Genomic DNA, 13,440 nt, shown 5'->3' on the forward strand with positions numbered 1-13,440 from the left:
TTGAGAGGGGTCTACACTGGCGTGGGAGCTGGTCAGCCAGGCAGGGCTCCGGCCTCAAGTTCCACATGAATCTCAGGATGCAAATGGAGATCCAGGGGCTCTCTGCAGGCACAGGTGCTTTCTGCCTGAAGGAGTGGCATCTGACTCAAATGCCTTCTATGTTCACGGGTTTTTTGCTTTGACCATCATACTTGTGCAAAGAGAGGAAAAAGAAAGCCTAAAATTTGCTGTTAAGCCTCCGTGTTTCATGCCTCTAAGTCAGCTTATTCAGAGAATGAAGGAACGTATATCAAGCCAGGCCAAAAACACCTTCGGCAAGAAAGGGAGATGGAAATTTCAAAGAGTTTATTTTAAACACATTTCTGACTGCATTGGAGTGGAGGTTTACGGTGGAAGTCTCAACATACTCTTAACAGTATTTCTGATATCAGAGAAAGATACAGAACTGAGACAGGCCAGACAGCACCAGTTAAACTTCATTAGGTTCAAACAGTTCCAAATACTGTTTGCAATTTCCACCTTTACCCCCAAGGCTGTCCCATATACTTCTGCAATTCAAGAAACACGTGGAAATATGGAATGAAAATAAGGGTATGGAAAACTTGATTTTCAATTATTTCCATATCGTTTCAGATTACCTACTCTAATAGTTTTGACCTAGCATTTAACTTTTGTCTTGCTGTGTTCTTCATGTAGGTCTTTATTAGTGATGACAGATTTGGTCACTGTTAGAAACAGAAGAACATAACAAGTTAACTGTCCCATAATTTATTTTAAAAAATAAAATATATAAGGCTAAAATACCTTTAAAGATCAAGTGGCAAGGCCAGAAAAACAAATGTAAAAATGAATTATTGAGATTCAAAGTAACAGACACACAGCTTCTCCCAACCTCCTTTTCATCTGAAGTTAATTTCGGCAGGACATCTGCTGTGCTTACCGTGTCTAACATCTCCCGTGTATGTGCAGCTGACACACAAAACCGAGCCCTGGATTCTGTGATAGGAGTAGCTGGAAACCCAACCACAACCACCCCGATATTTTTTTCTAGCATGCGTCTTGCAAAAGCCCTAAGAAGAGAAGAAGAAGAAAAAAACCAAAAGTAAATTATCTCCAATAAACTGACCACAGAGAGAAAACATTCAAGTGTAATAAAACAATGGGTAAAATCCTGTCTTCAATTGAAGTGGATGGTAATATTCCCGTTGAATTCAATAAGAGCCAGAATTTTACCAGTAGGACTGAGATTCTTTGCTGCTTAACAGCTCGTGAAGCCAAGTGGGTGTCAAATACTAGAAGTGTAATGGCAGAGAGCGCATTGTAGAATAGACACGATTCATTTATGTCAGTGAAAGGCTTTGAGTACAAATCAAAATGTGTGGGCATGCACAGTCCCTAAGCTTGGAAGAAGCTGGGCTTCTGGAAGGTATGAGGCCTGGGTTCCTGCACCTGAACAGGCATAAAACAATCTGTGTGATGGTTTCTTTGCTTTCTTTCCATTACTCTGCCAGTTTAGGAACCTTTTGTGTGGTGTGTATTAGATCTAGAGCACATAGCTACCCTAAGCTACTTGCAAATACTCCCTACAGCTCAACTCTTACATTATGCTACTCTGACTTGTGGTCTACATGTCCAAGCCAGTGCACAAGTGCTGCTTGGTACGTACTGAATGGTAAAACATGCAAAGACCGTTCAAAGATCAGATGGGGAAAAAGAACATCCATCCAAAACAATTCATACATCAAAGGCAATGTCTCTCTTTTAATGATTACAAATAATAAAAAAAAATTCCAAATTCAAAATGCTATCAAAGGTATTATTCCAGAGCAATTTAAAAAAGGATAAGAGAAATTTTGAAAATTCTGAATACTGGAACAGCTCAAAATTAAGTCTAGGGCCAAATTTAAAATAGAACAAAACTAAATGATTAATTCACCCAACGGTGCATGTTTCTCTTGTGAAGCATCTACCACACAGAACTACATTTTTCACAGTGTATACCAAATAATCTATGAACTTGAATAGTGTTTGCTTTGCCGACAGGTGTTTTTTTTTGGTACTTACCCTATCTTACCAGGCATATAAAGGAGTAAGGGGACAACAGGAGAATCATCATTGCCATAAATGATGAAGCCCATTTCATGCAGTCTTCGTCTGAAGTATCTTGTGTTTTTCCCCAGCTGGCGTACTCTTTGGAGCCCTGAAATGAGTCAGTCAGGAGAACAGTCAGTGCAAAGATCATAACCGGAGTCTACTAACAGGCAAGAAAGAGGGCGGTGGGTAACAGTTCAAAAAAGTTTGGCTGAAATGTATATGTTGCTGTTTGATTCGTAAGAAAAACATGGAATGAGCAACTACGTTGATTATTACGGCATTGTAGGACAAACGACTCATCTTCCTGTACTTGTAAGGTGCCTTCCCACTGGCAGAAACAGTATGTCTTCTGGGGATAGACAGGTGAACAATTCCCTTTACTGTATTGCGCTGAATAAAGCGTACTGAATGACACACACCTATAGAGTAGTAGTTATATATCTCTGTGGATATAGGACATGTAAATAGAGTATGTTCTTTCTCAAAATAATTCACTATAAAGGGAAACAACCAATGTCTACAGATGTTGATACAGATGCCAGTATATGCATATCTTTTCTCATTAATAATATTCCACAGGGGTCCTCTTATATCTTAGCTAGTTCTGTGCATACATGTTTGGTTTGGGTTTTTTTTTTTATTCTGTGACTGTAATAACACTTAAAGTAGAAAATACTGATTTTGGGTCAGCTCAAACTGATGCTTTTGTTGCAATTTTTTAGAAAGAGGGAAAGCACCTGATAAACTTCATTATTACACAAGGTCTGATCTGCAGTTTGTTACCAACTTTCAGCATAACTCCAGTTACTCTAATATGCACCTACATATGTAATCCCTTGCTGAGTTCTGCTCAGTTTTTCTCTGTCATCTTATCTTGCTATTATTATCTCAATATCATCATGTGACAACAGACTTTAGTCCTTCAAGACATTCAGACACAAGTTTTGTTCTCTGCATCGTCCCTGGCCTCATTCAGTCACGAATCCACTGATGTGTCCCCCAGCAAAACCGACAGGAGAGTTAAAAACAATTATTTTTAATGAAGGAAAAAGACAAAAAACAGCAGAGAAAAAAATGTGCTTGAAAAGTCATCTCAGCCTTTTCTTTTGCAGTGTTACTAGGGAGGTGGTTTCTGACAAGTGCAGTTGCTTCCCACCCATTGCATACAAAAGGGAAGAGCCACACTCAATGATACTGTAGGTAGGAGATATAGTATGTCCTTTCCCCACGACACCTGCATTATATTTCATCAGCAAGCTGATATATACACTGGTCTTCCAATGCTGTAAGGTGCTGACAGGGATGGTGCCACCTACCCCGTACCCACATGCTGCTCTTTCCTGCCGCCTCCCCAGTACCAATCCTAGGTTCACACAGCCACACGATGAACAAAGCCAGGTCCGTCATCTGCCTGACCTCGCCAGAAAGAAAACTGCCAAACCGGTGTCAAACAGATTGATTCTCTAAACCTAATCGCTGTGCAGCTGCTCGTGCCTGCCCAGCAGAGGCGGTGGGAACATGTGGTAAGACTGGGATTTAGTGGGACACATCTCAGCTGCACTCATAACTTGCATTTTCCTGCTGTTCATCAGCCCATACTTTCAATATCACTTACATTATGTCACCAGACATGAACACTGAAGCCTCCAGTACAACTCATTTCCTCTTTTTCCCTTTGCTTTTAAGGTGCTTTTGCACAGATGTATCACGTTTTCACTCTCCATTTACTTTTTAATTTTACTTTTCATTCGCTTCATTCTTCATTTACTGCTTTCTGCTGTCACCCTTCTCTGACTGGATGCCTGTTTCCCGATTTCCCATCTTCCTCCTTGTAACCACAGTGGCCAGTTAGCCATTTGTAGCTGCTGTATACCACCTTCGGCAGATTTGTCCTCAGACCACATTCTGCCCCACCACCTGCTGTGGCTTTTCTTCCTATTCCCTCTTGGCTAAGGTGGGGATCACCACACCTACATAAATGTCTTTTCCATTAATCATTTCTGAGCGCGCATAGGTTTGAACAAGATCTACTGCTTCATCTGTTCTGTATCTTCCCGAGTCAGGGTTCTGTCAATGTTCTGGCTGGGAAATTTATAGGGAAACTGGGACTTGCTTCACAGTGATCAGTGTTTCACTGAACAAATTAAAAGATCTCATAAAACCAGCGCATTTCTAACTTTATGCACAAAACTGCCCACGCAGACAACCTGTTAGTTACAGCTTCAGTCATTCAGTTTAAAGCATTCGGTGGAAGAGATCTGCTGGGTTAGAAAAGGCCACAAATAGTTTAACCATCTCTCTAATGCTGCTAAAACAAAACCAGCTGTGCCAGAGCAAGGAAAACAAATGAAACACAAAAGCATCCTACTACAAAGCTTTCCAGCCACTAATAAAAACAATAGTCTGTGGTATTTCCAAAAATATTTTTGGTGTAGTAGATCTCAAAGAACCAGGAGGAAATATTGAGGAGGAGGAAAAATGGGGGCAGGGGAGATGGCAAGGAAAGGGAGTTAGAGAAGAACCGCAGAATAATGTGTCTGAAGTCTAAAGAGAGACTTTTTCCCTTGTTAGAATTTGTAAAGATGTTATTAGCACCTCCTGAGTGCCCAAATTACAAGGAGGAGGGTGGGGGAGCAACCTGAACTAGGGGCTCAAACCCACTGCTGCTTCTTGCTATCTTAGCAGCCCCTGAGCTAGTTTCCAGACTCTCAGTCTACAGCATTTGAAACTACTAGATTTTCAATTAGGGAAAGTTTTCATAAATGCAGATGTTCTTGGCGACTACAGTTTAAGACTTGCTGCCTTCTCCTTTCTATTCAGCTGTTTACCACAAAGCTGGAAACAAAGTGTCAGCCATGCAAGATTCCAGGCCCTTCGGTATTTGTCAAACTATATGCACATGGCCCAGAGTTGATCAGTTCATCTCTACTTATTTTAGGTACCGGAAATTTAGACTCCAAAGCAAGAGGGGGAATCCAGCAAAGGAAATATTAGAGCTGAAAGAGGAGTTTCCGGCAACGCCCAAAAGTCGAACACCTCTTCCTTTTCCAATCTTCCCTTGCTAAATCTATATCCTCAACCAGTTTGCGATGGGATGGATCCCCTTTCCAGACTCCCTGTGGAACTCATTTCCAGCCAGCCAGCGCTGATGCAAAAGAGCCACTTCAATGTTTTAGCAACATCCCAGAATAGTAATTTCATTTGCAGGGATGCATTAAAGGGCCAACTAAAAGATCAGAGCACTCATATATATCTGGAGGGAAAAAACGCACATTAGGAGATGATTGCTACACACGCTGTATTTGTGGGTGGGTGGCTGGGAGTAACCTATTCCTTTACCAAGTGTCAACACTTTCCTTTCTCATGTTAAGTTTTGTGGTCAAAGACCACATACACACAGCCATCTTATATGCTGTCCTGATAAGAGCAATAAAACCCTTAAAGTTTGTAACTGTATTTCAGTGCTCTTTTTCATTCCTTTATGGGACCCTCCAACATCAGATAAGGAGGCAGATCTGAGCAAAATGTTTATTTTGGTCTCATTGGCCCAATTTTTCCCCCACACTGCAGATTAAATCAGTGTAAGAGTGATGAATTCAGTTTAGAATCAGATCTTAGTCCAAATTCACTGTGGTATTTTTAACCAAAGACACCACATTTAAAAACTATTTTATTTGATTCTTGAGACTGTGATCTTACATCCTTTATTATTTATTGAGTGAAAATCTGCAGAGTCGGACCCTTGAGCTAAAACAATATAGCTGCATCTATTTGAGTGTAAGAATTTACCTACACGGCACTAATTAGAGGATCAGGTCCTTAGACAGTAAATATATTTGTTCAAAAATTCTTAGTTTGCAAAATTCTTGAGGATTTACAGTCTATGCAAATAGCTTATAGCACAGCATGCAGGATATCCAGATAGTTATATTCCATAAAACATGGGAACCACAAGACAGCATACGTTTGCAGAAAAGAGCCTGGACAGGGAAAACTGACCCTTAGCTAATTAAAACTAAGCCCACCAATGCTCCAGAGTTTTCAGCTAAGGTTGAGCATGACCTTATTAAGAGCTCTACATCTTTTTATTAGCTGAATTAAGAAGGGACAGAAAGAGAGAAAACTGAATGATAAAGGATTCTTAAATTTCACAAGTTATCTTCACGCTGTTTGGAACATACAGTGATACACAGCCAGCTTACTGGGATTTTGTTGAAATACAGGATTAATTACCTGGATGGTACAACAAAACCAGATTTACTGCATCTGCAATCCACCTACTGATGGCAAATTTAGAGTTTACATTTGTTGCACCGCTTTCAAAATATTTGGTTTACTGCAAAGTTCTAAGGTGTTGGCACTTCTGTGAAAAATGCTGATTATATTTTTATTTGACACGCATTATTGCGTATTGCCAGTTTTAGCTCATTCATTTCTGCAGGCTTTTAGAGAGCTTTATATCTCAAAATTAATATGGTTTAGTTTAAGAAAAAATACAAAGAGAAGGTGAGAGAGAGAAAAAAAGATAAAAGATAGTGGCTTGCTCGTAATTTCTTTGAAGCAACAAGCTTTTTAAGAGAGCCACTTGGAGTAACAGACTCGGTAGACGCTTTGTCACACGCCAGGCTATGGCTTCAGACCTGCTTTCAGCGAGGAGCTGCTCTGGAGTTTGACAGCAGGAAGGCATCCTGACTACACGTCCGAGGGCCTGATCTCAGGTGGGTGTTACCTGGCACAGCTCCACGCACTTTAATAGAGCTTTGCTATTCATGCCAGCTGAGGACCTTATCCTGGCAGCGAAAGAGGTAGTAAAACTATCAGCTCTCTGAAACAAAAGCTTGTTTTCCTCTTCCAGAGATGTCTGCTTTTCACTACTGCAAGATTTTAATAAGCAGAGAAGCTGGCTGCGTTCAATTCCTGCACAAACATTCTACCTTTGAACTCTTCCTGTAGGCTTCTACCCTTGGAAATTCTGACTCAGTATATTGAGAACAGGAATAAGCAACCTGTAGCCTTTCATATCAAGATCTCAGGTGTATTTTAATTGAAGGAGAGCTATTTTTCCTGAACCCGTTCCAGGAAAGATAATCCCACGCCGTACTTTTTTTTGGCATGCAGTGGACTCTTCAAGACACAAATCCACCTGCTTTAATCTTCTCCAGCTGTTGTTTCATAGGGTCTTTCTAGATAATTAGTTACACAATCAAACTTTTACATACTGGTGTCAGTGTGTCTCTTCAATCTGTGTTCCTTGGATGGAGAACTCTACTCCCTGCCCTCCTCCACTAACAACTAGATAGTAAAAAGCAAACTTTCATAGGCTGAAAAAAAATTTGGAAAACAATAGCTCTTCCCCACTAAACTGTTGCAGATGGACAGATTTTCTTTTTTTCCTCCGATTCCATCATAAGAGTAACACACATGTACCTCCATGTGCATTAAATCACAAATAGAATGCTATAAAACCGGGGTGCCTAAAGGAAATATGTTCTCAGACAAAAAAATCTTTATAAAAAAATAACTTTGCTAGGAATTGGGGAGAAGTGAAGATATTTTCTTCTACAATCTAATGCCAACTAGAAACATAGTAATTTCAACTTAATTCAGCTGCTAAATAAGCCCTTAAGGACTCACTTAGTTCTTCCAATTTTAACTGTGAACTGCTGCAAAACACTTTCCAGAGCAGATTAAGGGAAGAAAAAGTGGCAATTTCAGCTGAAGCAGAAAGGAGAGAAATTGTACGAATTCTGTCATTTTTACCTTATTTCTTGAATGAGTCAGCTATGACTACCCAACACCTTATCTATATTCAGATATATAATGTAAGAATTCAGCGTCCCGCACAAAAGCAGGGACAGAGCAGCCAGCCTTGGCTGAGCCTTATTTACTCCCAGCACAGGTGATTAATCACAAAGCACGTCAGTCCCCCCGCTGAAAGCCAGCCAGTGCACAACGCGCTCCATCTGTATCACATTAGGTGTTTCTGAAATGCCAGTGATCTAAACGCCGTTAGAAAAGGCACTTCTCTCCTTTGTGCTCCTCGGGCTGATAACAGCGCTGGATTCCTTGGGCAGTGGCAAGCAGCATCTGGAACGGAAGAGGGATCCTCATGCTCTATCCCGGCAGCAAAGACACCCTTAAAAAGTGACTTGTGCCATGGAGCTGCGTGTTGCTGTTCCTGGGGAAAGCATAGCTTGCTTTGCTGGGGGACAGGCTACAAGTCAAATCCAAGTCTGATCACAGGTCACACTGCCTGCAGTTAGTACTCATTTGTGAATACAGGGCACACCTACCCACGGGTAGGGTCTGCTAGAGGACTACAGCACTGGTTTAACTTTGAATATGGAAAAAGTGACTTCATATGAGGTAGGATTTGGTCAATCCTCAGAGCTCTTGCAAATCACTGCAAACACAATTACTCCAAAGCCCCTGCTTGTTCAGATCAACTGACCCTCCATGGATACATTTGGCTTACTTTAGGAGGTGGACCGCGTGGCAGGTGGCTCCACTGGAACAGCGTCTCTCACTCATTTTGAGTAAAGATGGCAGAATTTAGCTCTGTTTCATCATCCACTGCTGGGAGAACATCTGTGATATTCAGCTCAGACAAATAATAATCGTGACAGCATATTATCATCATTAGCATCTTCACCGTCATAGTGACTGGGAGCCCTAGTCATGGAGCCAATGCTGTGCAAACAGGGAATAAATTCACTTAAGCGCTTTAAATGTAAGCACATACTTATTGGGAATATTAACTTACTTAAAATTAAGCCAGGGTTCAAGCATTCTGCTTGATGAGGACCCGAGAGAAGCAATCATCTCAGAATGAAGCAGCAAAAAGAGAATTTGAGAGGGAACGGTAAAAAGCCATACTTTAGTATGACTGATTCTGTAAGCTGTTTCGAGCAGGTTCAAGGGGTCCGTCGCTAAGTAGCTTGCAGTATTAAAGCTTACGGCTATAGTTTCACGATCAGTTCAGTCTGGCACAGAGTTATTTTGCTGCAAAAGGGATCGTTCCTCTTGGCTCCAGCTGCTCAAGTCCTGGCACTGGGATTCATGTAGCCACATGGTAGATTGGCTCAGGGAACCAGTTTGGCTGCAGGCTAACCATTTGTGGGAGGGTTGGTTATTTTTCAGCTAGATCAGTTCTCTGATTTAGTTCATTACATGGCTGCACGAACACTAATGCTGGCGTGAGGAAAAGGGGCACGAATAAGGGGGCAAAAGGCAAAAAGGAGGGCAAGACAGCCCTTCCTGGCACCAGTGCTGGTTTATGCCAGGTTGTAGTGATGTGAAACTAAGGTTTCTGAGTTTACAGAGGACCCTGACAGGCAAAGCTAATGTTTTCAAAAGATCGCTGAGCACAGATAGCAGTGGAAAACGTTGGAAACTGAGCATTTTAAGAAGCTGGTCCTCCAGTTATACAAAAATCTAAGGCAGACGGAAATGTTTTAAAAAGGAACCTTTTAAAAACAGATCTTTTTAATGCCAAGCCAAAACAGAAAGCAGTGTTCTGCAGCTTTTCGCAATCTGAATGAGCTCAAATGCAAGAACACAAAGTCTGCTAAAAACAAAAATGAAAACTAGTAGCTGCAAAAAGATAAACCAATCAGCACAAATGGCAAAGTAAATTAACATTTTAAAGAAACACTTTCTATCTAAACAACCTCAGGAAGTATCTTTTAACATAACAAGGACAGTAGATTCCTGAGGATAGGGTTTTAAATTTTTCAGCATCCCATAAAAACATATGAAAAATGCCTATTGCTGTCGGTGGATTGTTGGTTGCCATGCATTAAACAGAAAAATGATGCCTTTGCAAATGCTGCGATTTGCTTTTTACACCACAGTAATTTATTATTAGTCATCAGGAAAATTGCTTTAGCTTTTCGAGCAGTCTTAACTCTGTCTGCCCAGTGGTTCTATTTTTTACCTATCAAATTTAAATGTAAAAAAAATATGCTTTTTGGTATTCCCAGGCAGAAAGGGGAAAAAAGAAGGTCCGAGGTCACAGCTGGAGGGGCTGTGTTGCATGCAAGTAAGTGTACTTGAAAATTTGCACAGGGTCCAAACACTCTGAGTCAACTACAGTCTCATCATGGGGATAAAACCACTAAGGCAGCTGCTGAGTTTCCTGAGGTATCTCCAGTGGTGTAATGAGAAGCCACGAGGAGAACATATAAAGAATAGCTATATTATGAATTATAAAGAGTAAATGCCATGGGAAGTCCTGCTTCCCATATCTCCTAATAAATGAGGAGAGACACATTTGAGATGAAAAGGCTTAAGAGCGATAAAACTTTTTTTTTTTTAATACTATATGAACTGAACTGTGAAACTTGCTGCCTTATGACATTACTAAACGAAATACAGCTACCAGAAGTTCATACACTTTTGAACAACTCTATTATAGGAACTATGATAGTATTTATGACATTATGTTACCAAGAATAAAGGTGTCTTGTCCTACAAGCTGTCAATTTTCAGAGTCCTGTAAAACATGGCATTGAAAAACGCCAGGACTTGTACTCTACTAAAAATATGATTTTACATGAAAATGGAAATACATTTGCAATTTTTGTTGTCATTCTCTGACTCTTCTGACACAAGTCACTCAAGAAACAAAGGACTTGGTCACAGTGACCCCAACCTACCCCTCTCTCCCAGGTAGGAACAACTATGCCTATCAGTTTTGAGGGAACTACTATCTTCTCCTAATTCAGCACTTCTCGTGCTTCATTTTCTCAAGAAAACATGGCAAAACAAGAAAACTGTAATAGCTGGCTGTGTGCTCTGCAGTATCCTCCCAGTCACATTATCATGACATTAACGTCTCACAGCTATTACCAATGTTGATATGGGACATTCCCATACATTTATAGATGGTTTCTGTGAGAGATACCATGTCTTCTCTGTATCTTTTTACTTATGTCAGTGCAAGGCTTTTAAAACGAGAACTTCCCTGTCCAAATTGGAGTCTCCTGCTGCAAAGGAAGGTAAGCACACCTCTTGCTAGCACACTTCCACAGCTGTTTGCTGACCAGGGAAGAACAAGGAGTGTCTGAGGTACCAGCATTTGTTTGGAGGGTTGTGTGTTTGCTATAATTTCTTGCAGACACATTTGTCCCTCTTCCTCTCCTTCCCCACACCAGGCCCTTTTTGTTCACAACCTCTCCAGCTCGTCTTCTCAGCATCTCATTTTGGTCCTGTTCTCCATCCTTATCACCCACTTGTTATCTATTCACTGTTGTGCCTCCTTTGCTTGTCAGAGTCTCTTCTCTCTTTAATCTTCCTGGCTCATCTCCCTAGGTGCCTGACAGTGCAGGATGGACATAGGTGCTCAGGGTCCCACCCAGGCTCTACGTGGGGGATGCTCTGTTCAGGCCCCCCAAACTGAGCTGGAAGATGCTCATTCACTCGGTGGATCTTGAGATTTGTCAATGTTCGTTTCAAGTAGAGATTTTTTGAGAGACTTGTAACATCACAAGACTCAGATGGTATTTCATAGATGTGGCAAAAATTATAAACTTGGCTATCACAGTCCAAATCTTCATCCCAAAGCCTGGAGAAACTGAAGATCTTCAGGAGAAAGAGGATTTTTTAAACACCAACCCCCCCCTTTTTCCCCCCCCCTAGATTGTCAAACCCCCATATGTATATCTAGTCTTCTTCTGAGGAAGGACTGAAGCTTTTTTGTTGATATGAAAAAATTGTAGCCTGAAACAGACACCTGCTGTGGATAATTTCCAGCTAAACAGTTAAGGTTTCATAGAATTATTTCTGAAGTGCTAACCTGTTCCTTCCTTGTAATTACGCTGTACTCCCTGTGTCCATACACATCTATTCATATCCTGCAGTCATGCATCCAGTATACTGATCCTGTCCTGGAAATGCACACCCTGATTCCTTTTCCAAACAACCGTATTCTTACTAATTGAAAATAAAGGAAGAAAATGTGGGAGATCAATCATTTGGATACACACCAGGATAAACACAAGCAGTATCGCTGCATTTCTGGCCTCTGACATTGCCCACTACATAATTCCACCTATGCTACTCTTTTCTAGATCAGCTGCTTAACAAATTAGGGGAGAATAACTAGCAAGAAATTGAAGAGAATGTAAAAGCATTATATCTGGGAAAATATAAAAGATGACTGTGTGAAGTGCTAAAAAATATAGAATAAAGAGTTTTCAGAGCAGCAATTTAAATGACCAGATTAGTCTTCCTTCTCTTAATTTTCTGTTAATCTACTGAGTCGTCAGTCATGAAGTTCAGATGTAGGAACAAGCTGAGTTAACACACTTGTCATCCCATTATTTCATACTCTTTTCAAGAAGCACCTTCTAGTTAACATGGAACTTTTTAACAAACTCTAATTTCATTCTTTTCCAAAACAATCCCAGTATTTTTTGCAAGGCTCCCTCCCCTACAGAAATGCCCTCCGGAGGACAAGCCATCAGTAGACATCTCCTTATAAACGATTCCCCAAATCATCCTGCGGAAAGGGAACGCCATTCGAAAGAAATCACAAAATAAACTCCTTTTATCGATTCAACAGGCTTCCAGAGGACAAAAGGTCCATACCACCCTGTGGCAACTCTGGTTGACTTGAAACTTCTCTGCCAGGTGTCTCCGCTACATGGCTCATGCTCTCACAAGGACTGCTCACATGCAGGATTCACCATTTTCTATGATAGCAGACCAAAAGAACTCAGCCGAGGCCGCTGTTGTCCTTGGAAACAAAAATATCTAAGAAGAGACAGTGCTTTCTCCCTTCTGTTCTCCCCTCCTTTCTAAGCCACCACCTTCCTCTCTCTGATGCCAAAGCAGCATTGTAGTGTGGTCCAGCATAACATTTTTTCCTGTGTTTTGGGTTGTGTGGTTTTTTGGGTTTGGGTTTTTTTTTTTTTTTTTTTTTTTGTAGTCACAAGACAGCCTAATGAAGGGAGGCCCACATGAAAGAAAAACCAATAGACTAAAATAATGAGTCTGGCTCAGAAGGGCAAGAAACATTTTTACACATCATAGCCAGTTTGCTAGCCTTTGTGCAATACTCTAAGTTGTGATATATGATTAATTCATTTGTTTTTCTAGTCATTTGCATTTCATATTACAAGACAAATTTAAAAAAACCTGACAGAACACTAATTTATTTCATAAAGGAAGACTTAATAAGCACTTATTTTGTGCAGAAATACAAACACTGTCTCATTAAACAACACTGCTTCTGGAAGAGAAAATGCTGCAAACCCTTAGCCCTAAGACAGTTGGACACGCACATCTTAAAAGCCTCCATCTTGAACCAAGTTCTCCTATTAGCCTGCACTGAGCTGCATGCAG

General features: G+C 40.8%; 1 protein-coding gene across 1 annotated transcript in view; it reads right to left on the bottom strand.

The window, feature by feature from the left end:
* Positions 1-13,440, bottom strand: part of SPTLC3 (serine palmitoyltransferase, long chain base subunit 3) — an 87,369-nt gene that overhangs the window by 1,911 nt on the left and 72,018 nt on the right. Inside the window, exons 11-12 of the mRNA XM_009319561.1 lie at positions 2,065-2,200; positions 941-1,070 (exon numbers count right to left, since the gene is read on the bottom strand). Coding sequence (XP_009317836.1) covers positions 941-1,070; positions 2,065-2,200 — 266 coding nt within the window. The remainder of the gene's footprint in view (positions 1-940; positions 1,071-2,064; positions 2,201-13,440) is intronic.

The sequence above is a fragment of the Pygoscelis adeliae genome, unplaced genomic scaffold (assembly GCF_000699105.1).
Source record: "Pygoscelis adeliae isolate BGI_AS28 unplaced genomic scaffold, ASM69910v1 Scaffold122, whole genome shotgun sequence".
Classification (NCBI taxonomy): domain Eukaryota; kingdom Metazoa; phylum Chordata; class Aves; order Sphenisciformes; family Spheniscidae; genus Pygoscelis; species Pygoscelis adeliae.